Source organism: Phalacrocorax carbo, chromosome 19 (genome assembly GCF_963921805.1).
Source record: "Phalacrocorax carbo chromosome 19, bPhaCar2.1, whole genome shotgun sequence".
Classification (NCBI taxonomy): domain Eukaryota; kingdom Metazoa; phylum Chordata; class Aves; order Suliformes; family Phalacrocoracidae; genus Phalacrocorax; species Phalacrocorax carbo.
Window position 1 is genome coordinate 2,067,243 of NC_087531.1, and position 23,423 is coordinate 2,090,665.

At 43.6% G+C, this 23,423-nt stretch overlaps 2 protein-coding genes across 5 annotated transcripts in view; one reads left to right on the forward strand and one right to left on the reverse strand.

The window, feature by feature from the left end:
- Nucleotides 1–37: 37 nt before the first annotated feature.
- UPF1 (UPF1 RNA helicase and ATPase) lies at nt 38–23,369 on the reverse strand. Of its 2 annotated transcripts, none has more exons than XM_064469323.1 (24): nt 23,145–23,369; nt 16,592–16,734; nt 16,088–16,177; nt 15,374–15,541; nt 14,280–14,460; nt 13,556–13,717; nt 12,819–12,903; nt 12,548–12,646; nt 12,245–12,353; nt 11,253–11,412; nt 11,011–11,129; nt 10,576–10,740; nt 10,247–10,361; nt 9,914–10,057; nt 9,274–9,487; nt 8,934–9,051; nt 7,180–7,336; nt 6,036–6,178; nt 5,175–5,349; nt 4,385–4,466; nt 3,713–3,874; nt 3,170–3,387; nt 2,591–2,713; nt 38–2,471 (listed from the first exon to the last, which is right to left on the reverse strand). In XM_064469323.1, exons 1-23 carry the CDS (start codon nt 23,367–23,369, stop codon nt 2,594–2,596), a joined length of 3,354 nt encoding a protein of 1,117 aa, XP_064325393.1. In that variant the 3' UTR covers nt 38–2,471; nt 2,591–2,593. The 2 variants fall into 2 exon arrangements, with proteins under 2 accessions (XP_064325393.1, XP_064325392.1); XM_064469322.1 differs by having other exon boundaries at nt 12,245–12,362.
- Nucleotides 23,195–23,423, forward strand: part of COMP (cartilage oligomeric matrix protein) — a 38,705-nt gene continuing 38,476 nt past the window's right edge. The window contains exon 1 of one of the 3 annotated variants that reach the window (XM_064469326.1): nt 23,195–23,328. The gene's annotated coding sequence lies outside the window, so the exon portion shown is untranslated. The remainder of the gene's footprint in view (nt 23,329–23,423) is intronic. The other 2 variants (XM_064469328.1, XM_064469327.1) reach the window with 2 other exon arrangements.

Here is a 23,423-nt window from a genome sequence, read left to right on the forward strand (position 1 = left end):
TGTTGCATGGTTTCGTCATTGAAAGTTAGGGGCCACCTTGAATGCAAGAGCTGTTTATTAATATTTTAATCGATGACAAACAGGTTTAAAACAAACTGAGACAAAATCAAAAAAGAGTAACACCGTGCTAGCACTGATGCCTGGATTTATAAAACTCAGAGTAACTGCTACAAAGGAAAAAACCAGCACAAAGCAGAGGCAAGCATTCCCATCAGTGAAATAACGGGGGCGAGGGGAGAGGAGGGGGTTACGTTACTCAATGGATTGCATTGCACAGAGGGTTACAGCTCAAACCTATCGGAAAAGTCTATGCAACTACGCAGCCTACGGAAGGAAAAAAATTAAAAAGCCCTTCGGCAATGTTAATAAATAAAACAGTCCATCTTACAAGGAAGGAAGGTGGCCTGTGTCTCCATTCTTTCACATTTTAGAAGTCTAAACTCTGGAGGCTTTTTATGAGAAAAGAATGGGTTTTGTTTTGGTTTGGTTTTTTTTCATTTCTGGAAAGTTTCTTTCGCAGTTCTCGAACTACGTTCGCTGCAGGACTGAACGAGAAATTTGGAACACCTGCTCCGTGTTTATGTGCACGCTACTCACGCGGTGTGGGTACGCTACACCAGGTCTGCGCTGGGGGAGAGACACTCCTGAAAAACTACAGCAAATACAGGTTATGAAAGCGGGTCAACGATCTACAGAAAGGACAGTAATGAAAGGGCTTTTCCCCCCCAGTTTACAAAAAGTGGGTTTTATGTCATTTAAATACATTCATATGAGAGGTATTTTCTGAGTTTCCCCCCCAAAAAAAAGACTAGAAACACTTGGAGCCCTTTGAGTATAAAGCTAACTGAATTCAAACTTTAAAAACACCTAAGGTTAGTGAACCACACTCTACTGTTCTTCGCCAATTAGGAGGTAGAGGTTAGTCTAATTTAGGGATCTGATAAAAATGGGTCTGTAGGAATTTTAAATTCTCTGCGCTGTTTCTAAAAAGGTTTAGACAGAAATAAAATGCTCCCAGTGTTCCCATAGGACTTAGTTAAGACATGGGTACAACTTAGAAATTGGATGGCTTCTCTTATGTGCTGTTTTCACTTTTGACTTGCAGCTATTTCTCAAGCCAGCACTGATGGCACGGCCGTGCCCGCTACCTGAAACATAGGCTCCGGGTTTGGTTTTCAACACCTGAATCTTTCAGCTATCTGCGTTAGTCACCGAAGAAGCCACACAAAAGCCTAACCCATTATCTCTAATTATACCCAGCTATCAGAGGCCACCTTCCAACAACTGCCTGCTTTGTCCATTTTTCCAACCTGCTTCGGTAACATTGTAGAGTCTTTACTTCAAAACCAATATAATCCCCAGTTTCCACTACTTCTTCCCCAGATCTGAGGGAGCGAGTAAAGCAGGCCTGTTAGCATCTTTTCCTCCAGGGCCGAAGGGCACAGGAACCCATCCCCTTTCAAGCGCAAAGTTCATCTTGCAGAAAGGCTTGTTTTTCACAGAGTAGAGTCCAGACAGTAGCCAATTAAAGCATACAGAAAACGCTTTGAAACCCTCCTCCTGCTCGAGCGCGCAGGCTCCTTTCACTCTAACTGCTATCCAATGTAGGAAGAAGAGGCTGATTGCTGCAACTTTTAATCACGCTGAAGAGTTCTCAAGTTTGGTGCTCTAATTTAGTTTTGTTTTAAACTTTTTGTAAGCTTCTCAGAACAAGGATCTCCCAGGTCCACCACTAAGAATTCAGAGACAGAACTTCTAAAAATTCAGTGCTCCTTTGAAAGAATCTCTTTAAAACCACCTTGTCACGAAAGACCCGTTCAGAATGTGGGCGACACGATGACACTAGGATTTCAGAGCCAGTGTTGGACAACAAAACCTGCATCTCAGAGTTGAGCATCAGCTATGTTCTGCTGGATTTCTGCTTGGCTTGCTGTCGCTTAGTCAGGAACTCTCTCCCTCTCTCTTTCGATACTCTGCTTCTAAAAATGTAAACAGTTACTGCTAAAATATAGTACCCCTTTAAAACGAGAACAACTCTGAGATGAGGGTTTTCCTCTCCCCATCTGCTCTGAAAAGTAATGCCCTGCTCGCAAAGAGAAGTATGGAATGAAGTGAAACCTGCTTAAGGCCCTTCTCTTGAGCTTGTTTGACTGGGGGAGCAGGGACTCGGCTGACCACTCATTTCAGGGTGAGTTGCCTTCCCAGTGAGGCGCCAGCCAGTCCTTCGGTGCTCTCTCTCCTCTCCGGTCAGTCTCCTTGTCTCAGTGAGCTAGCAGTGGGCTCTCTCGCGCGCGCTCCTTTCTCTCTCTCTCCTCTCCGTTGGTTGGTTTCTTTCTCCTGTTGCTCTCACACAGTGGTGCTTCAGTTTTAGCAGTGGAAAACAGGTATCCATTTTATTTTATTTTTTTTATTACCCAGAATAAAATGCCGATGAACTAAGCTCCACACAAGCTTAGCTCTTCTTCCTCAACCTGAAAGCAAGCAAGCAAAACAACAGTCGCGTTAGGGACGTCATTCTTAAGACAGACCCTGCGTTCATGAGCTTAAAACAGGGAGTAAGAAGCAGAGGCGTGAACCTCAGGTGCCTTACACTCTAATACTGTGACAGTCCCGTCACTCCGCCATGTTGATATGCACGTTCACCCTGGTAAGTAGAGTCCTGTGACAGTGCCACGTCAATCTGAGATTTAAACTCATCACCAAGGTAACTGTCCTGAAAACGAAAGTGTGTGTTAAGCCTCTAACTCGTTATCAAGCTCAAGTGCTCCCTTACAAAGCAGAATACCTGGCAGCCAAGGTTAACGTTAAGAGTCTGAGAGGCCGTGTCAGGGTTTTTTTGTTTGGTTGTGTTTTGTTTTTTTAAATCGACTCTTTTTGCTGCAGAATTTCCACAAATAAAAGGTTTCTGCGATAGCTGGCTGTTGGAACAGGGAAGCGGGTCAAAGTTAAGGCTCGAGTTCAAGCCTGTCCATGCAGCATTTCACTTTTATGCCTGAGGATACCTGGGAAGTCCACCAAGTGGAAGAGTATGAAATGCTGTGGCTGAGTCACTGGCAAACAGTTTTAGCTCCCGTTTCCCTCAGCACTACGCAACAGGGATGTGCATGCACGCGGATCACCGACATAAAACCCAGGAAGAAGAGCAGACTATACATCAGATTCTGCTTACCTGTGATAATTCTGGTTGGGAGAGCCCAGGCTGACTCATCTGTGATGGCTGACTCATGGAGATATACCCCTGAGTCAGTGGACCCTGGGAGAAAGGCTGGGACACCACATCTTGGCTCGCCTGACTATTTGGAAGGTTTGACTGACTAGTTCCAGGAATCCCAAAACGATTTTTCTGGCGCCCACCACGACCAGTCTTTCCTTTTGGCGCCCCACGTCCTGGAAAAGCATTTATTCCAACCAACAGTGAGAAGTCTTACACATGCAAACTTGTGAGAGTTAAGGTTTCTATAAAGACTCGATGACTCGCAAGAGGCAATATTTTATAAGTACTCAAAAGGCAGAACCATCAGCGTAGACATGGCGAAGGAGCCCTCACTGAAGGCCGCGGTGCCATTGCGTCTGTACTCCACACAACTCCGATCTATTACTGAAGCGCATCGTTATCTACTCTCACCAACACCGCTGCGAGAGTAGGAAAAACCATTCTCCGACTTCAGACCTAAAATGGGGCTTTTGTACCATTTCACCCGTGTCCCCATACCTGCGGCTGGTCCATTCGCCTGGCCAAAGTATCCCGGCGGTGGCATCGGTGGCATCACGAGGTTGAAAGGGATAGGAATGTTCATAGCAGTGACGTGGCTGGGGCCGGCGCTAATCATCCCGATCTGGTCGTGGGTTTGGAAGTACATGTTGGATGGGCGCCCTGGGGCAGGGAGGAAGAGCCAGTGATTCCAGGCACCCCAAATATTTAAAAATCAATTCCTATTCCTGCTTCTAGCAGTAAGGGGAGGACTTGCGAGCAGGATAAATCAGAACCAGAAACTGAAAGGACAAGTCTACCGCTGCCAAGAACCGCCAGGTATTTCTAGTCCACCATTTACTCCACAATTGAAGATTTCACACACTCATCTAACATGTTCATCCCTACGCAGTTACTCTTCCACAGCACCATCTAAGATCCCTGAAATGCTTACACACACACCCTTTCCCCTTGTTTCCTACTTGCTCCACAGACATCAAGTTAGTCTGAGGGGCTTCTATATCCAGAGAGCAAAATCCAGGCATATCACAAACATTTTTAGCTCTCAAATCTGTATTTTTCTGTAGTGGCTCTTCAAACATGTAAAAGTTTGAAGTGTGTAAGATACCACACCCCAAGGACTAGTTGGGGGAAGAAAAAAAAAAAGGTGTTAATTTTGATAGCTTCCTTTACCTTGACTGCTCCGGTCATAGACAGATCCTGGAATAATAGCCTCACGTGCATCATACATGGCAGTCGTCATGAAACGGGCACCCTGGAAGCATTATAGGAGTTAGACAAAGCCTTTGCATAGAAAGCTTTGCATTGCTACTTCAGTGTAAGTTATTGTGGGTAAAAATCCAGTTAAACTCCACAGGTAATACATACTTTACACGTGCTGAAGAAACTAGTCCTAATACATGGAAAACATCCAACTATTATTTCAACTACATCATGACAACAAGAAAAAAAATAATCCTACAGGGAGGCTGTGAAACATGTGATGAATTTTCAGTCAGTTTTGAGGTTCTGATGACAGTTCTCCCCTTGCTCTGTTCCTACCGCTGCCCTGTGATGGCTGTCAAGCTGCCTCCCCCCACAAATGACTGCTTCTGTTAAAGCACCAAGTGTAAAACTTGCAGGTTGAGGACTGAAGTACAACGCTATTAAGCTCACAGGCCAACGACCTTGCCATTTCTACACAAGACACTGTTTCATCCACCTCACAAGTTACCCCCTTACCAGATTCTGCAGTAAATAAAGAGCAATTAAAGCACCAGAGAGGCTTTTCTACACACACTCGACTTAAAACAGCTGAAGCAGCAACTTACTTGGGTCACACCGCATTGACTAGGCAACAAAAATGGCAAGTCATGGGTGCGTGAGGCTGTGGGTGACTTTTTTCCATCCATTTATAACTGATCAATCAACCCCCAGTTGCTTCGTGCCACAAACATCCGAGAGACAGGAGAGGTCAACTTACTGGGTTGATGGTATTGACGAGTTTCCGGGGCTTGCTGAACTGCATAAGGCTTTCCCGGAGGTTATTCAGTGGTCCTTCCACCAGAACCTTCTGCTCCTTGTAGTAATTCAGCAGGTGATTCCAAAGTGGTTGTTTAGACAGCGCTTTTGGGTTCCCAACAATAATTACTCCATATCTGTACAACAACAGAGGAACTAAAATTAACTTTGACTAAACAAAGCCATGCTACACGTTAATGTCAAAACAGCCTCGAAGTTAATCTCTCACAGTACATCCAGGCACTGAACAGGAGCCTGTGACAGTAGGTGTAGGAAGCCCTGACTCAATTTGTTTACAGCAGATGATTTCTGTAGTATGACAAAACACTGGAAAGGAGATTGCTCCAGCCAGTTTCTCAATAATCACAAGCTTCCTTCTGCAGGCTTGCCAAACACGTCAGCGTACTCAACCAGCCACGCTGTACTGGTTTAAAGCTTGCAGAAACCAAGGAAGCCAACCAACAGATTACTGACTCCACACTACCCTTCTCAGTAATCAAATCCATTTTAAGAGAAGCAAAATGGTTAAAAAAAAGAAAGTGGTTGCTGGAAGGGATGGAGAAGCAGACGAAGGGAAGAGTTCTGTCCTGCAAACGACACTGTGGCTTCTGCAAACTACTGATGCCAAATGGGTACCCCATTAGGTTGAGATTGCTCTTGGAAATTGTAGGGAGTGTGGAAATCATTCAAGGCTCCCTTAAACTGGGTGGGGAATGGGCCCGTTACCCATGAAACACAGACCTTTTGTTAGTCAGACTGCATCCATGCTTTAGCAGACCAAATTAGGTCTCTTATTCTAAAAGTTTACCCAATTTTACTTCACCTTGCTCTTGTAAGGGCTACATTAAGACGCCTGGGGTCATTCAGAAACCCTATTCCTTGGTGTTCGTTGGCCCTCACACAAGAAAGGATAATAAAGTCCTTCTCTCGTCCCTGGAAGGCATCCACACTTGCAATTTCCACTTCCTGAAAGAGAGGAAAACACGTAAATCACGGAAGCAGAGTGCAAAACAGTTATGCTACCAACAGGCATTACAGAACGCGTTGGCCGAGCACTAGCAGTTCCCATCATTTAACAAAAATGTTATTTTTCTAATGACGAATGATTTGATAATTCCACTGGTCATTAAATAGTTTCCCTAAAGGAGAACAGACAGTCTCAGTTTAGGACAAATTACTTTTATGTTCACTGTTTTATGGCTCTCGCATTTCCCCAAAACTGGCATTCGCACTACGGAAAGCATCCTTTTCTAGGTATGGAGCCAATAGGACTTCTGACTATTCCAAAACCTCGTAGTAAGACAGCCCCAAATTAGCACTGCTGCTCCCAGCTACCAAGAAACCTGCATCAGAGGGACAGATCATTCCTGGCAGAAGTAAAACTATTTCCACCAAGTTTTCCTTCAGTGAAAACACTGACCAAGTTCTCAATATTGCGAAACAGACTACATTAAACATACAACCGCCTTGTTTGTAGCAACAAATTTTGATGTTTGGTAGAGGAGTTCCACTGATGGGAGGACACATTCCCAAGCAAATAAATAGTATGACCATCAGAATTTATGGAGCTTGGTTTCCTGCGTGTCTCTTGGCGTGATGCTTTTATCCAAGACACAAGCTGACTACAGCTTTTCCACGGCCAAAGCACTAATGACCTCTCCCTTCTGTGCCTCAATGAGTCCTCAGAGGATGGACTCACTGAAGCCTTCCTTTCAACAGAGACCTTAACAGGGCTCCTCCATCTGGCCAGCTGCTCCCCCAACACTTGCTGGCATTTGATCCTAAACTCTTCTCCCTGGTCTATTTTAATGACAATCAACTAAAGCACTCTAAAATTACTAAAGAATAAACACAGGCTGAAGCCCAAGAAGCCAGACTAAAAGTGAAAATACTGTGAAGTTTCACAATATCTGACTTTTCCAGCTTCTCTGCATCCAAGCGTCCTCGTTCGTGCAGGGACTCCTTACCTGGTAGAGCTTCGTATGCAATGAACCACTGAATTGCATGTACTGCACCAGATAGGATCGTTGACCTTCATAAGGAGTAATAATGCCAATCTGATCTGGTTTGGCACCAGCTTTCAATAGCTTTGTGGTTATCTTCTCCACATTGGCAGCTTCCGTCCTACAAGGAGAGATTTGTTTATCTAAGGAGAATCAAGGCATTAGGTGTAACTTTCTGCATGTTAATGGGCTTAAAAAAAAACTTGAACATATATGCTGTGCTAGCCTTTGTGGGAAAGGCTTCTTCAGGAAAAAGATCACGTTGCACTGCTCAAGCACTCCAGTTAATTCAACTATCACCTCCTGACTTAAGCCACGCATAGATATTCTCAGCCAGAGGAACACGGGCAAAAGCCGACACCTCAAAAAAAGGTCTCAGAATGACGCAGCAATTTCTCTTTAATATACACCTCCGACTTCTCAGAACTACACGACTACACTTCCCCAGGACAGCAAAATTAGCAGTGGCCATTGTTCTGGAATGGTACTTCTTAGCAGAGTTAAATGTACACGGGTACTTCGAGATCATTAAAAACGTTCCGGCCTGCTGTGCAAACAGATCCTTCAGTTGCTTTATCTTAAAGTTTTAAATATAGAATGTTTTTTAATGCCAACCTCCCTGTCAGCCAACTATTGTGCCATTTGTTTGTGCACAATCTGGCTTGCTGCGTTCAGCAGTCTTGCACATGCTGTTCATGAAACAGACAGATTAAAAATATCACAGCAGATATTTTTCGTAAGTTGGTCTGGTTTCCCTTCCAGGCACATGAACAAATGCGTATGACTAAGAGGAGCAGAACGTTTCAAGCTCAGTCTTTGATAAAGAAATTGGAACGTGCAGGAAAAAAAAAAAACAAGTGAGAGAAAAAGTTAAATTCCCATCCCTTTCGCACCCCCACCAAAATCTAAGACTCGGGACTCTGCTTCAGGAGCTGCTGGAATTTTGGCTTCGAAATGGGACTTGATCAGCATTTCCTGCTGCAACGGCAGCCAGTTTACCTGCCGGCCCAAATTCATCCCACGTATTAGGCACTTCATCGTCCCATGCTCCTTATGCTGCCAGTGAAGGAAAACACGCACCTCCACGGAATAATCCAAACCCACTAAGATCTGACCTGCTCCCAGTGGAGATGCCTTTTTCTCTTTGTTTTACTGTAAAGGGAGCCTGGGGCGAATGAACTCTGAAATGCAGCCCAGCCTGCACTATCCTTGAAGGCAAGGTTTTATCAGAAAAACCACGCAGGCAGTTTCAGTCATAGCTGTTAACAAGAAACAGCGTTTTATTAATTTAGGAGGAGTACTGCAGGACATAAGAATTACAGCACTGAAGCACGGTAGCCCAGCACACCGTACATTTGAGGTCTGTGGGTTGGCTCACTCGAAGCACAGATACCACCCTCACAGAAACAGAAACTAACTCTTCTTTGAAAACAGAAGCCTTTATTTAGCTGTTATGCCTTTCATCACATCGCAAGGCACCACAAGGTAGGGTGAATACCCAACACTATGGATTTTGTAGCAGAGACTCTGAAGGATAGAGAACTATTTGGTTTGCAGTGGGAACCGTGTGCTGCACTTTCCCTTGACTTCATTAATTGTGACTGTATCCAAAGGGCTGTCACAGGATTATTCAGATTCCTTTAACAATCTCCCTCACATTTGAGATACTTAAAGTACTGCGTCCCAGTGTAAACTTACATCTCACTGTTGACTTTTACCTGTTCAAGTAAGAGGTGCCTGAGCTGGCAATTTCTTCCTGTCCTTGTGTAACATAGAAAAACATTGGCTTATCTGGCTGTGGCCACTGGAAATCAAAACCCTTTTTCACACGGTCCGCTGAGGAGCACAAAAACAGTAAGTAAAAAAAGTTAGCACTGCTTTACTAGCAAGAACACTCATTTTCATATCAAAGCACCTTAAAGACTCAAAACTGTAGACTGTAGCGGCAATTCTTTTTCAGCAAATGTATTAAAAAGCTCATCTAGATTAAAGAATCCTTCCTTTGATCCTTAATGAATGGAAAAGAAAGCAATTTGCAGAAGAACTACTCTCGCTTACCTGCAGTAACGCCGTTCTGGAGTGAACCCTCATAGAAGATATTGGATGGGAACGCACTGAGGGCGGGATGCATGCGATACTGCACCTGCAGGCGAATGGGACGAATCCCCAGCACCACGAGCCTCTCAAAGAGGGACTGAGACAGGCCGGCCTTTGCAGCTTTTTTACACATCACAACAGGACCAAGCTGGCAGTGGTCACCCACAAGAATAAGCTGTGGAGAAGAAAGTTAGATCTCAGCTGGTATTTTCTGAAGCATGCCCAGTAGGTAGAAACGATAGCAATATCCTACTATATTTGGGACTAATTAATCTGATTTTTCATATGCTGCAGATCTAATCTAAGGCTTAGAAACCTTTGCTGTCAACTAGCTATTGGGCTGATCATTTTCCAATAAAATCTTGTTCAGTCTCCAGCTTGTTCCAACAGGACCAGCATGTTCTAGGCAGAGGTTATGGTATGGAGATAGAAGACCAACGGGACTGATGCAAAATAGTCATTTAGATGTATATTATGGAAGCATCTTCCGTGAAAGGAAAGGACTTTGCATCTCTACGTGCCTACACTGCAAACGTTACTGCTTGACGCTACTTCCTCCATTTATAAACCGTTTTCTCTGATGAAATGCAACGGCTCCTACCTGCTTTGCTCCCAGGACAACTGGCACCATACACTCTGGCTCGGTAGCCTGGGTGCTTTCATCGATCAGAATGGAGCGGAACTGCATTTTTGCAAGTCTCGGGTCACCAGCTCCCACACACGTGCAACAGATCACATCTGCATTCTGAGACAGAAACGCAACGGATATCAATCACGCAGGGTATCGACGGACAGTATTTCTACATGGAAGAGCATTCAACGCCACTCCAGAAATCCCCCCCGCCAAAGTTAAACTGTACTCTGATCTCCACCAGCAAATTGCAACTAAGCCTCAAGCGGCAGAAAGCAGTTATTTAAGCTGATGGAACCTTACCATAAGTAATTCGCGCTCTGCTGTTCGTTTCAGCGCACGGTAACGTTTCTCATCGGCAGATGACAGTTCTCCAGTTTCATCTTTAAGCTGCTGCAGTTTCTGAAGCTCTGGCATGCTGCAAGAAGTGGAATTTTGCTTTACGGCCTAATTAACAACTTGGTAGGATTACAGCGGAGCTCGTTTGTAAAACTAAATATGGCACGTATAGAACCAGAGTTACCGCATCAAGCACATACGTGTTGCCATCGTTACGCAGCTGATCAGCTGCGTCCACCACAACGCTTAAGTTAGGGTTTTTCACTCTCCCGCCTCCCCCAGCCATTTCTTACCTATCCATGTTTCTGATCTGGTTATGCAATGCCAAGAAGGACACAGGAGAGTCAATTGCCTCGCGGCTTTTAGCACACAGACGAACCACTTTCAGTCCAGTTTGATGGATCTTCTCGGTCAACTGATCTACAGCTATATTACTTGGAGCACAGACTAACACAGGCCTTGAAAAAAAAATTAAGCAAAAAGTCTCAATGAGCTGTAAACTTTTCCAATAGACTCAACAAAATCACGTGTTACAACACACGTCCCCTAAAAATATGCTGGGGAAGAATATTTCCTGAAATAAGCGCAAGTCTTCCCAGAAAAATATACTTCTAGAAAATCTTTTCAGTTCAGTGATTCAAAATATTTTCGTTTTTAAAAACAAGTTGATTCTTTGGCCATTAATAAAGTAACCTCATACATCAAGATTTAGAGAGAATAGTTCTTACCCATTGCCCTGTCTAGCCAGATGATAGACGATTGTGGCTGATGTCACTGTTTTCCCAGTACCAGGGGGACCCTGAATAAGGCTCAGAGGACGCTGCAGGACAGTCTTCACAGCATAAACCTGTAACATTTTTTTTTATTGCTATTTAGCATGCAATGCTCAGGAAGTTACAAAGCTCTTCAACCTCTATTCGTAAATCCTTGATCATATTCTCTGTGTTCAGTAAAAAGGAGATGAGGTTACCTGAGAATGGTTGAGATCAGGAAGTCCTTGTGCTGTAAAGCGCTTTGGCAACTGGCATTTAATAATTACATCTTCTACCTCATGACCTAACAGCTTGTGATAGATGTACCCAGACACCGAAGTCTCATCCACGGCAAAGGTTTTTAAAGCACTCTGCATTCTGAAGCGAGGGAAGGACAGGAAAATGTCAGTGTGAGGCCAAAGGCAACTATCCACAAGTGTCCTACACAAAGGTTCATCAGACATCAGGCACAAATTAAAATACACCTTGGGAAAAGAGAACAATGTAGAAGGCTTCCTAAAGGGTTAAGAGAAAAATCAGACTTCAAGAACACAGATCATCTTTTTCCCCACGTAAATACTACACAGTATTATAACCAGGAAAATCCGTAGAGAAACACCAGCCTTTGACAGAATCTGCAATAGTAATTTTGGGTGCAAGATTTGTACATTCAGTCTCTGCTATAACTTCATTATCTTTCAGGATAACAAACTCTTATCTTACAAAATGCAGCACAGACACATCTGAAGCCTGTTGACCTGATTCAAATGCCTTGAAATTTCAGCTAAAGCGATTCAAAGTTTCTGAAGGCCAGCTGAAGCCAGGGAGCACTCCGTGGTGGAGCAGCGTTCAGGAAGCTGAACCACAAAACAGTTTCTCTTCTTACATTCCAAGTATCCCTAAACATAAGGTAAATTTCCCCCCTTGATGTATTTGCCACAAACCTTAAGCATGCCTTCAAAAGGCAAAAAAACCAAGTTTGATGGCTTTCACATTAACTCTATTTCTAGTAAAAGTTAGGCCTGTCGCTCTATGAACCGGGTATTGTGTGTTCATAGACCTGTGACACCGGCCATATCGAGTCTTCTGATCACAAGTGTTCCAGAACAAAACAACTTTTCTTGTTCACAAATTCCCACTGAAGATATAGGAAAATACGTACACCAGCTGCACCAGCTACCTGCCAAGTTTCAAAGCGCTTTCTCAATACCTGTCAAACGAAGTAGACTTCCATACAAAATCCACTTGGAAGTTATGAGTAACTTCCACAGGCGCTCCAACGCTGCTCCTCAGCTCAATGGCTATCTCATCACCATAATCTGTAGAACCTCGTTAAGTAGTAATCTATAGCAAAAATTTGAATTTTATTTTTTCCCAATTTTGATTTCTTTTTAGCAGATCCCCACGGCAAATTAAAATTATCTCAGAATTACTTTTACACACATTTACTGATTTCTCAGAGAGATTCAACCTTCAGTTAAGCCCTCGTGAAGGCTCGCTAAGTAAAGGATACTATCAGGAACTTTGATAACATGACCAATTCCTTTCCATAAGGGGGCCAGGTCTCCTTTATACCTCAAGCAGATCTCGTCTCCTTGCATAAGACGCATATCTACAAAGGAAGGAAAACAACGCTTTCAGGATATTTGCCAGCAAACAACCACCCCCCCCAACACAACACTCTTACAGTACCATCCCAGGCCAGAACATCACAGTTCTTTAAATACTGATGTTATTTACCAGGCATAAAAAAAGACAAAAACTTGCAATCAAGCTGTCAATACCTGAATCAGTCTTTGGCAAAGTGAAATAAGCGATTCTTTTCTTGTTCAAGCCCAGGTCCCATCTGACCGTGATGTTATCTTGGGTCTAACGGTAAAGAAAAGGTATTATTATGTTCTTAAAGAACTGTTTGTGAATTACCACAGTCCTTGCTGTCCTGTACTTCAAAACAGTGGAAAAGTACAAAATTTGCTGTTCCAATGTCACAGTACAGACAGATATCTGTATTTATTCTTACAGACTGAGTTCATGCCATCTGCAGATAAGTCTGTTCTACAAAAGAGTTACTTAATGAGAAACAAAGCCATAATCACCATCTGCGTTATTCCCCCCCTCTCCTTAAAAACATTCAGTAAGTGCTTGCATGACCTCATATAATTCAAGTTTGACTGGAAACCGACTGCCAAAGGTACCTGCAGGTTATGAGGATAACATAAAAGAAGGTGGCCAAGTTGCACAGTTCCACGATAGAATATGGTTCTTGGAAAGAAACTCTGAACACAGGAAAGAGGGAAGTTCCGAAGCTCTTTTTTAAAACCTCAGTTTGAGGATTTTTCTTTCCTCTCCCTGTTACCATATGCCACCATTACTACTGTAATTATTACAGCACTGTTACATTGCAGTAAAGGTATTTATTTCGCTTGAGCCTTCCTTCTATGCTGTTAACAGTGACCACGTGTTTTGGTATCAGAGATCTGGTCAAAAGTCCCCTCAGACAGACATATTTCAAGCATATTACCTGAGACTCCTTGAGTTTCTTGTCATAGTCTGCCTCAAGCTTGACTAGAGGACCAAATATATTTTGGTATTGATAAGCATCTTCATATCTAAGCAGGACATGCTGGGGTTCTTCATCAACACCAGGTTTTTCTAAATCCTCAAGGGTTGCAGATGGATTTTCCTAGAATTTGAAGTACAAATGTTTTGTTTCAAAGTTTTAAGTACACAAAAGCAACAAGCTCTCACTGTGCGACAGGACCGATAAGACTGGCTTTCACTACTACAGGAAGTCACAGCAAGGTGTAACAATCTGTTAGAACACCACCAAGACATTGTGTGTTGTGCTCTTTCACATCCAGTCAGGTTTGTTATGCATTAAAGCACGTACAGAAAACCCTCTCAAAATGCAGTAACCGAATACCAAGCGTGGACAAACAGTTCCCTACTCAGCCAGTCATCGCGCAAAGCAGAAGCAAGGGAAAGAATCGGTATGGGAAAGTTGTTTTTTCAGATTGCTTGACCTAAGTCAGCAGAAGAACCTAAGGATGAAACCTTCCCACTTTGATAAATGACCTCCTGAATCCTTCGATCAATCCCCAGTTGCATTGCTTGTCCTATCTGCAAGATTTAAACCTCATGTGATGCCTGCCTTAAACAGTTGCTAAAAGTCTGGTTCCTCCTTCATAAAAACATAAAACTAGCACTTGGTAAAATCTAATCACTATTGGAAAAGCAGCACATACCTTCCAGAGTTCTTCCAGTTTGTTAATCTGTTGAGCTGTAATCTGACGCGCTCTCAGCTGTTCCTGTTCAGATGGAATCTTTACCAGCCATGAAAGGAAACAGCGATCTTGGATAAGAGGCTGCCACTGGGAGCTGTCCCAATTAATATCCTTTAAACTGCTCTGACTGGCACATGGCTGCCTGCACAACCAAAATATCAGAAAAAAATTATTAAATTAGACAAGTGTAAGAAAATCTACCATGTGAAGTGTAAAAATAGGTTTATCGTGTTCTTAAAACAACTCGGGTGCCTCACTTCAAAGGAAAACACAAATCAACCTAGCCTGCTGGGCCAACGCGTTCTTTAGCTCCCGTGTTCGCTGTTCCAGCACTCGGCACGGCTCCGTATTGTAAGTGGTATTTCTTGGGCATTTCTAAACTGAAAATTTCAGCATCTAAGATATTAACTATGACATTCACCTTTGAAAGTGGTTAGAGTCCGTTAAGATTATGCACACATATGTATCAGGAAACACCCAGGATTACTTCCCATCTCTTGTTTAAACGAATAGGGGAACTCATTCTGTAGAAACATACCTTCTACTGTCAAACACATGGTAAGTGGCAGCATTTAATAAAAATACATACAACTATAAAATCATGATTTCTGATACTGTTCTCTGATAGAACCTTTCTAATTTACTGCCATCTTCAAGTGATTTTACGAGCTGACAGAAAAACATGCTGTGTAATAGCATCACTACTCCAGTAGGGCTCCAGAGTAACTTCTGAACTGGTCTGTTACTCTTCCAAACCTGAAAATCCCAGTTTAACGAAGGGGAAAACACACCTTTCTTCCATTAAATCCTGCTTCATTTGGGAGAAACACTCTTCTATAGACCCAAGACATTTGCCCAGCGTAACAGAATGTTTTCTTTTTGCATCGCCTACTTGTATACCATTCACAAGGCCCATACGATCATTTAAAGGAAAAAAGGTGGCAAAGCAGAGTATAAAATATATGTTGGTACAAAATGAAAGCAAGGGTTGCCATTTAGAAAAAAGGTTATGCAATAGACTTGACACAAACATGCCAACAAAGGCATTCTCTCACCTGCACAGCAAAACCACCACAGAGTCTGCCTTGGCTGGAATAAAGCCAAGGAGAAACACATTACGACATCCGCAGTTATAACATTCCAAGACAGTCTCTCCTAGAGGTCCATCTTTATGGAGAGTCACCTCTTTGCACTTCGCTCTCACGAGATGATTAACAATGTGGCTGAAACCAGAGAGGACATAAATTTCTATGAGGTTAAGAGGAAAATCAGATTTAGTCTTAGCTTAATATATCAGCTCAGTCATTAAGAGACGCAAACAAAAACCTGTTTTCGCTGTGGCAGACACTGGTAAGATCTTGCTCTTTTCACCTAAGCAAAGATACCGCTAACACCATTTCAACAGTTTCTCAGGGCACAAATGCTTTAAGGTAGATGAGAGTGAAAGAACAGGAAACAAAAAATTCTTTTTATGTTACTGGTAATTGAAAGAAGCCTCCTGAAGCTCCGTAAGTCTAGAGCATCAGTTCTACTGTGCTTTGCAGGAACACAGGATGGGGGAAGAAGCAGCGAGTTCACAGAAGTGATTCAAGTTTTGCTGAGATCGAGGTTTAAGTCAGTAACAGTGGAAAAGCTAAACAGGAGAGTGGAGGCTCCTATTTAAGTCACTAGACTTCAATTATCACCAAAAATGCAAGTCACAGCCATCATCACACTTCAACACAAACACCCAACGATGAGATTGTCATTTCCATCATTTGACCATTTACCTGCCAGATGTATTTCCACGCCCATTACAGAACCACTTTTTGCTGGTGTTACAGTAAACCACACAAGCAGGGTCATGGATACCACAGTAACTGGAATTAAAAACAAACAGGAAGTTACTTATAGGAAAATTCAAATACAAGATTTAAACTTCCTAGTAGTGTACAAAAACAAGGGGGAGTGAAAATTAGGGAACACAAGTGCTAGTGAAAGCATCAAACACGAGTTAAACTCTTTGTCTGGGGTATTTTAACACTTCCCACCATCACCATCCCTCAGCTGGCTTAGCCTTCTGTTCCTCAGGGGAGGTCAACGCCTGCTGGACCCGGCAGCTGTAAGTATACACAAGAGCTCACCAGAGGGCACCATTTTCCTACCAGTACGTGGCTGTCTCCAAGGAAGTTGCTCTCAAAATCTAAAAATCCTCTAAGCACACCCCTTTCACTCACACAAAGTGCTCCTGGCCTCTGGATATAAAGAAGCCTGACGCAAAGATTAGGTCGTACCTGCAAGCGTGCACAGGAAGATCCTTTGTGTAATAGGTATCTTCTTCATCTTCTTCAAAATTCAACTCTGCCAGAAGCTGGCTGGTTTTAGCCACGTTATCATCCACAGCTCCATTCTGTAGAATGCCATCAGGGCCATTAACCTGAAACACAAGGTCAGTGCTTGTTATATAGACAAAACACTCAAACGTAAAGCCAAGGACAGCAATCCCTACTCCTCAAAGCAAAAACTTGTTTAATTTAGACAAGCATCAAGAGGAAAATAAAATGCTGGTACGAGCTGAAGCGCACACCAGTTACGTAATCACTACTTGCTTCATTAGCTCCTATTTTACAGGATTACTTGAACTCCAACTGATGAGTAGAAAAAAGTTAACAAAAGGAGATTCCTTTTCTGCAGATTGCATTTTTTTCTACGCAGTCTTACAAAACACACAAGATTCCATTTAAACAATTCCTGCAGTATCAAACATTGGTTTTTCATCCTTCATTTTACTCCAGGAACGTACCTGAAATCAGGATCTTTATTGGATAGGACCTTCCCCACCTATTTCTGCTGTTCTCTAGTCACTAAATCAACCTTTCCCCTCCACCCCACCGTATCAGAAACACGACTTCATGACACTTGGACAATAGTGAGCAGGTAATCAAGCAACCTGTTCTAATCTAAGCCTAATTAAAAAAAAAAACCACAAAGGTAAAATTGAAATAGCACAAGAAATAACAGAAACTGGTTTTCAGCATCTAACTCTCCAGGCAGTATCGGTTGTTCAGGATATACCAACCGTGTTACATACGGAATCAAACATACTTGCAAAACACATCAGGTGTGACAGTCACTGTTGTGGTACTTTGCATTTGTTCTATGATATGCTTTCCTTTAAAACAAATGAGGCCTCTCTCAGTTACCCAAGAAAACTGCAGAAGTCCATCAAAACTAGTAAAGCAGCTCAAGCTTCCAAAGCAACACACTGCAGAGATTGAGTGTGCCAACACAGCACGTACAGGTGTGCTCTCCTTCTGCTGACAGCGCCCCAACTCCCAGAACCGTGAAGTTCTGCAACATTTGGTGCTGAGTCAGCAACTTTAACACACCGAGTCTTTCTGGACTTAAAAATAACTCCTTTTTAGCATGGTTCTAGCTGGGCTAGAGTTTGGCAATACCGAGTACCACCAGGAAGGGGCACCAAGAAGTACGAACATCACAAACCAGATTTCGGCATGGCTAGTGCAGCCGTTGCCCCTCGGGCCCTGCAGCTGTTCTGGTTTAATTCCACTGCCGCATCTCTACAGACAAACAGCCGCAGGGAGCTTCAGCACCTCAGCACCATGCTGTTGAGACCCCCACACTCCCCAGAACTCTAGTCACTCAACCCCTTGGTCAGCCAAAAATCTCACTAAAACCTGAGAGACAAGCACACCATAATCCATGGTAATGTTGAGTGGAAAAAGGTGGGAAAGGGACCACCACAGTGACTGCAGCCATTAGCACAATATTAAGAAAACATCTGATATGAGTGCTGTGAGGTAGTTTCCCTATCACAGCAAAATCATCACACACACACACACACACACACCCCGTTTTTAAAGGTATTGGGTTAGAAGAGACAATATTAACTAGGTAAAAAATGGGAGCATAAAAATCACTCAAGGCCTTTGTCTGTCCATATGGAATTTTAATAACTCTTCCGCACTTAGACATTTAATGCCATTTATCTGGTATCTGTAACTTAATTCTCTGACAAGAAACAAGACAGTTGGCCACAGTGAGAACGATGCTAAATCTTTATTAAAAGGAATTTGATAAAAATAGTTGCTGCAGCATTTTAAAGCTGTAACTCATAGGCAAATCAAAACAAGCTTACTTCTGTGAAAGTCTCATTTAGATTCCACGCCAGCTAGTTTCAGTATTGCACATTAGAATTTAACAGCCAATTGCAAGAGTTAAGTTTAAAAACAAGTGTAAGCCCCTTCACATTTGCCCTCAGCAGTAAGGAGCTGGACTCAATGACACAAGCTTTGTTTCACTATCTTCCAATGAAGTGAGGTGCGCTTGCAAAACAATCTAAATGGTGCGACTTTCTATTGATGCTACCTCCAAGTACTGGCTTTTAATAGAAAGAATCAGCCAAGAGGAACCGTCAGCACAGAGTGTGCAGAAGCAGCAGAAGGAAAAAGGAGAAACCGAAAGAAACCGCAGCAGCATGCAACGGCCCATTAGTATGATGAACCCAAATCCAATCAGCTCACTGCGTAATAGCATCTCCACAGACATTTGAAGATAAATATCCATTTTAAATAAATAGTGCCATTTAGACAATACAAAGATAACTTCACTGATCATAGAAGAGGCAGAATTCCAAAGCCTTAAGTTAATCTGAATTTCTTAGAAGCCTGAATGCCCAACGTTTGCAGGTGCATTTCTGTCAGCCTATTCCAAAGAGCCACGAAGCACTTGGACAATACCCTCAGACACACAGTGTGAGTTTTGGGGTTGTCCTGTGCAGGGACAGGAGTCGGACTCGATGATCCTTGCAGGTCCCTTCACACTCAGGACATTTTACGATTCTATGATTATATACATCAGTTCACAAGTTTAGTCAATTTTTTGGGGGGATGCTCAAAAAATTCCTTCACCAAACAGTAATAAAATTGTAAAGCTTTTTTTTTTTTAAGGCAAAACCCCAAGAAACTACAACAACTGCAAGCTATTTGTGCTTCTGCACCAGGTGACTGTGTTGGTTGCACCCCAGGGAGCTCCTACCCTTTCAGGGAGTCAGGCAGGAATGATGTCACCTGTTACTATGAAAATCCAGCAGCGAGTACTAGGCCTTGGCAGGCACACAATGAGGAAGTGACTCAACTTTTGTTCTAAAACCTACTGTGATGTTAGCCTATGTGCATATTATTAAAAATCTGGCACCATCTACTGTTGTATAAGGGGGGGGGCTTCTCTATTTTAAAAGCGTTGACTGAAACTTCTGGCACAGCAAGTTTAACAGCTACAGCCATCTGAACACTGAGGTGCTCTGAAGCTATCACCATGGTACCAGTCCCTCCCTCGCTCCTCTTCTGGCCTCTAAAATACTGTTCGAAACACAACAGTAGAGGCCCAGGGAACTGAGTTACAGAATAGCAAACGTGATGACACCATTTATGTAGTGGCTTCTACCTACCCTGGGAGCGAGTCCCGAAATCAGAGGTAACAGAATATTACCATCTCAATTTCTCACGGTGCTTCTGGCTAACAAACCCCACCCACGTCAGCAGCTGATCCACAGGTGAACACAGCTATATCCACTTAATGTAGCCCTACTTTAAAGTGGTACATTTCAAGCTGCAACAAGAAAAATAATTGCAGGTAAGTAGGTATTTTGCTAGAAGAGCACTCTCGTTACAGGGCTGCAGTCCAATCAGTCTTGGCAACGCACTTCAACCCCGCACAGTAACCGCAGGACACCCAGTCATGCTGTCCCGATTTCAGGCAATTTTCCCCTCGTGCTTTAGGGAAAAAAGAAAATACACACTTCTGGACTCACAGAGATAACCCAACTATTTGTGCTTTGTAGATTCTTTACTTTAAAGCTATAGACTATTTACTGTACCTTATTATAATCCCTTGTACTTATTTGTTCTCCCTTCCTAAATAAGGAAGGGGTTATACTGAGAACATTCACCCCCACACCACCTCCGAAGCAGTGCGGAGCAAGCTGTATTTCCAGATGGGGACCTGTGAAACAAGGAATGGATCGTTTTGCTACCACAAAAAGTTCTTAGAGGAACTGGAAATGAAATCCAGCCCCCATAGCCTAGACCGAAACTCCAACAGGTGACCCAGCCTCCTTCTACCACTCACTCAAACAGCTCAGCTAACACTAACGCCATGTGCCTTGCCCATCTCGGACTCGCTGAGCGTGCGACTGCTTCCTAGCATCGTAACTAAGTCCTTGCCTGGAAGAGTGAAAAAATAAGGCAGAAATCAGAATGTATCTTAAAATATTTAGGGAAAAAAAAAAATCTATTCCTATGGTTGATTTTAATTATATGTAAACAATGGAGATAGAGTTTTCTAAAGAGAAAACAGCTTCTGAGCTACGAACTCCTCACTATCTTTCATCAGTGGGACACTGATCAGTTGTAACAACATCCTCTTAAACTATTAAATATATGTTGAGAAAGGAAGGTCTTCTAGAGCAGCTAAATCGATCACATTTTAAGAAATGAGGTGCTCTGCGTCACTCAATCTTTAAACACTAAGAATACATCGGAATATGAAGCAACAGAGTAAAAGCATCACCTCTGAAGTTTATCAGCTCCAAATCAAAATTATGTATTCAAGTAGCCTTAATTACAATCAGAGTGACAACATTTAATTAAGCAAAATGTATGTGATAGTTCTGGGGCCTTAGAAGTTACTATTTAGTATGTCCCCTGCTGAAAGAGAAAACGAGCTTAAATTATCTGTTGAAGGCAGCGAGATATTCTCCCGGAATCTTTAAAAACACATCACTTCTAATCTTATCTCACACGAGACCATTGAAGCGTACAAGTCTGAACAGACCCAGGGATCTGGGCTTCGCTGCACTCCAGCTCAGGAGGACATTCCACTTGCTACGCTTCTGAGAGTTCTCGTTGCAATAGGTCCCTTCCCTCCCCCAAACCTACATTTCTGGAGTCAAAACAAGGATCAGAATGACTGCAAGAGTTTGCAGAAACATAAACACACTCGTTTTTTTTAAAAAGAAAAAATCCCTCCCTTTTTGCCAGGAGGGGTGGTTGAAGGCATACGAGTGCCTGAATGTGCTCTCCAGATACTTTTTTTTTTCTTTTTACTTCAAAGGCTTTGCAAACATGTTTAGACAAAAAAAAGAAAAAAGACACATTAATCCTCTCGTCTGGTCTTTTAGCTTACAAGGCTTATTTCAGGGTGGTTTTTCTTCTTCTGGCCACGCTTTCTCTACTGTAAGTTCTGGAATGATCACAACCCATTAAAGCTTTAAAAACTAAGATTTTATTAAAACTGCCTTTTTAATCAATTAGTCTACATTCTGACTCTACGCAGACACGATTTTCCTATAGCTGCTTAATAATTCTGATCTCTCAATGCTCAAAACGGATGAAGTCCACCAAACCCCAAATTCAAAGCTGGAATTAAACAGAAAAACAAACAGCCCATGGGGTCACATCTCTTAACTCTGTCTTAGAAACACACTAACCCAGAGCAAGCCACCGTGCAGCAGCTACGCCCAGGCCGTACGCTGGGTGCTTTCAAGCACAAGACAGTCATTGAATTCATCCTGGGATAAACCCCATACGGCTTGGATGGGATAATACCACCTTCTCGCCCCGCACACCTGGAGATTCTCAGTGCCCGGACATGCTGGCCCGTTTTCAGCTGGCTTACTTCTGTTTCCACAGCTCTAGTATTTACAGAGCCCGACACATCAGGTTTTGCAAGTAAAAGGATAAATCAAGCCCACTCAAACCATGTTTGATTCAGGATTGAAGATTTATCTAGAGCATTTCAACTCCCCTTTAAACTCACCCTTTAAAACGTGGATAATTTACAAACATTTAGTTGTTAATAATGGGACTACATGAGTATTTACCCAGATGTAATGAAACTTCGCAGAATATTCCGTGATCTTTAAATGGAGAAAAGTTTGACTTTTTAAAAAGCATGAAGAGTTCTTTGGGTTCGTTTATTTTTTTACTACAGACGCAGCCACAGCGCAACACTTCTTCGCTTGTGAGCATATAACCCTAATTCCCACTTTTCTTTTGCTTTTGTGAATTGCTAAATAAACGCGATTTAATTGCCATTTAAGTACCAAGCATCAACAGACAGGATACTAAAAAAAAAAAGTCACCTGTTTTTAAGTTTTGAGGAACCAGACCTCTGAACTTAAACCGCAGGCCATATTGACTGTCACTCCCGTACTGACCCAAAACAAACCAGCCTAGCAACCGCGCGGCGGTGAAGAAAGGATAAAAAAAATATATATATAAAAAATTAAAGGCATATTTTGCTTTTTGCCCTAGGAAGAAAAAAGTCCCAGGAAGTACTGCTGAATTTCCACAGTACTCGAGTTTTGATAACCTAACGCTACCTCTAGTCGCGCTCGCTTTAAAGAGGAAACGAGCCCGAAATGACGTCCAGAGGCATTTCTGGTTTCTTTAACGTGGCACCGAGAGGCGACACCACCGTCCCGACACGACGGCGGAGCCGTTTCCCAGCAGGCGGCCGGCCCTAAGTTTTAGCCTCTATTTCCCGGGCAGCAGCAGCAAAGCGCCGGGCGGCCGGGCCCTGCCTCCGCAGCCGGCAGCCTCCCCTCCACGGGGCAGGCGAACAACCACACGCCGCTTCCACTTCCCCCGGCCGGCGGTGCCGGGGACAGAGCGCCCGCCCAGGGCTTCCCCTCGCCGGCCCCGCGGCCGGGCCCGCCCGCCCCTTCCGGACCCCCCCCACCCTACACCCCCCACCCCCCCGCAACGGAGCCGCCCTGACCCCCCCCCCCCCAAACACACCCCCCGCCTCCCGCCGCCGACTCACCTGTGCCTCGATCGCTCCCGGCGGTCCCTGTCCCGCTCCGGGGGGTCCTTGGCCTTGTCCCGGTCCCGCCTGCCCGGGCCCGGGCGGGGTTTGGGTCTGGCTTGGAAGAGTGAAGTCGGTGAACTCGAACTCGGAGCCCTGCGTGTCGGCGCCGAGCAGCTCGGCCTCCTCGGTGTCCAGGAAGGTGAGAGTCTGCGAGCTGGGGCCGTACGCCTCCACGCTCATGGCGGCGGCGAGGAGAAGCGGCGCTTCCCCGTCCCGAGCCCGGGCCTCACCTCA

Excerpts from the sequence above, each read along its gene's own strand:
- UPF1 (XM_064469322.1), bottom strand. The coding sequence starts at position 23,369 with ATGAGCGTGGAGGCGTACGGCCCCAGCTCGCAGACTCTCACCTTCCTG. Across the intron at positions 11,130-11,252 it reads CTGATCTCAACCATTCTCAG|GTTTATGCTGTGAAGACTGT; the intron begins GTAACCTCATCT and ends AAAATGTTACAG. Across the intron at positions 6,179-7,179 it reads TGCATACGAAGCTCTACCAG|GAAGTGGAAATTGCAAGTGT; the intron begins GTAAGGAGTCCC and ends CCTCTCTTTCAG.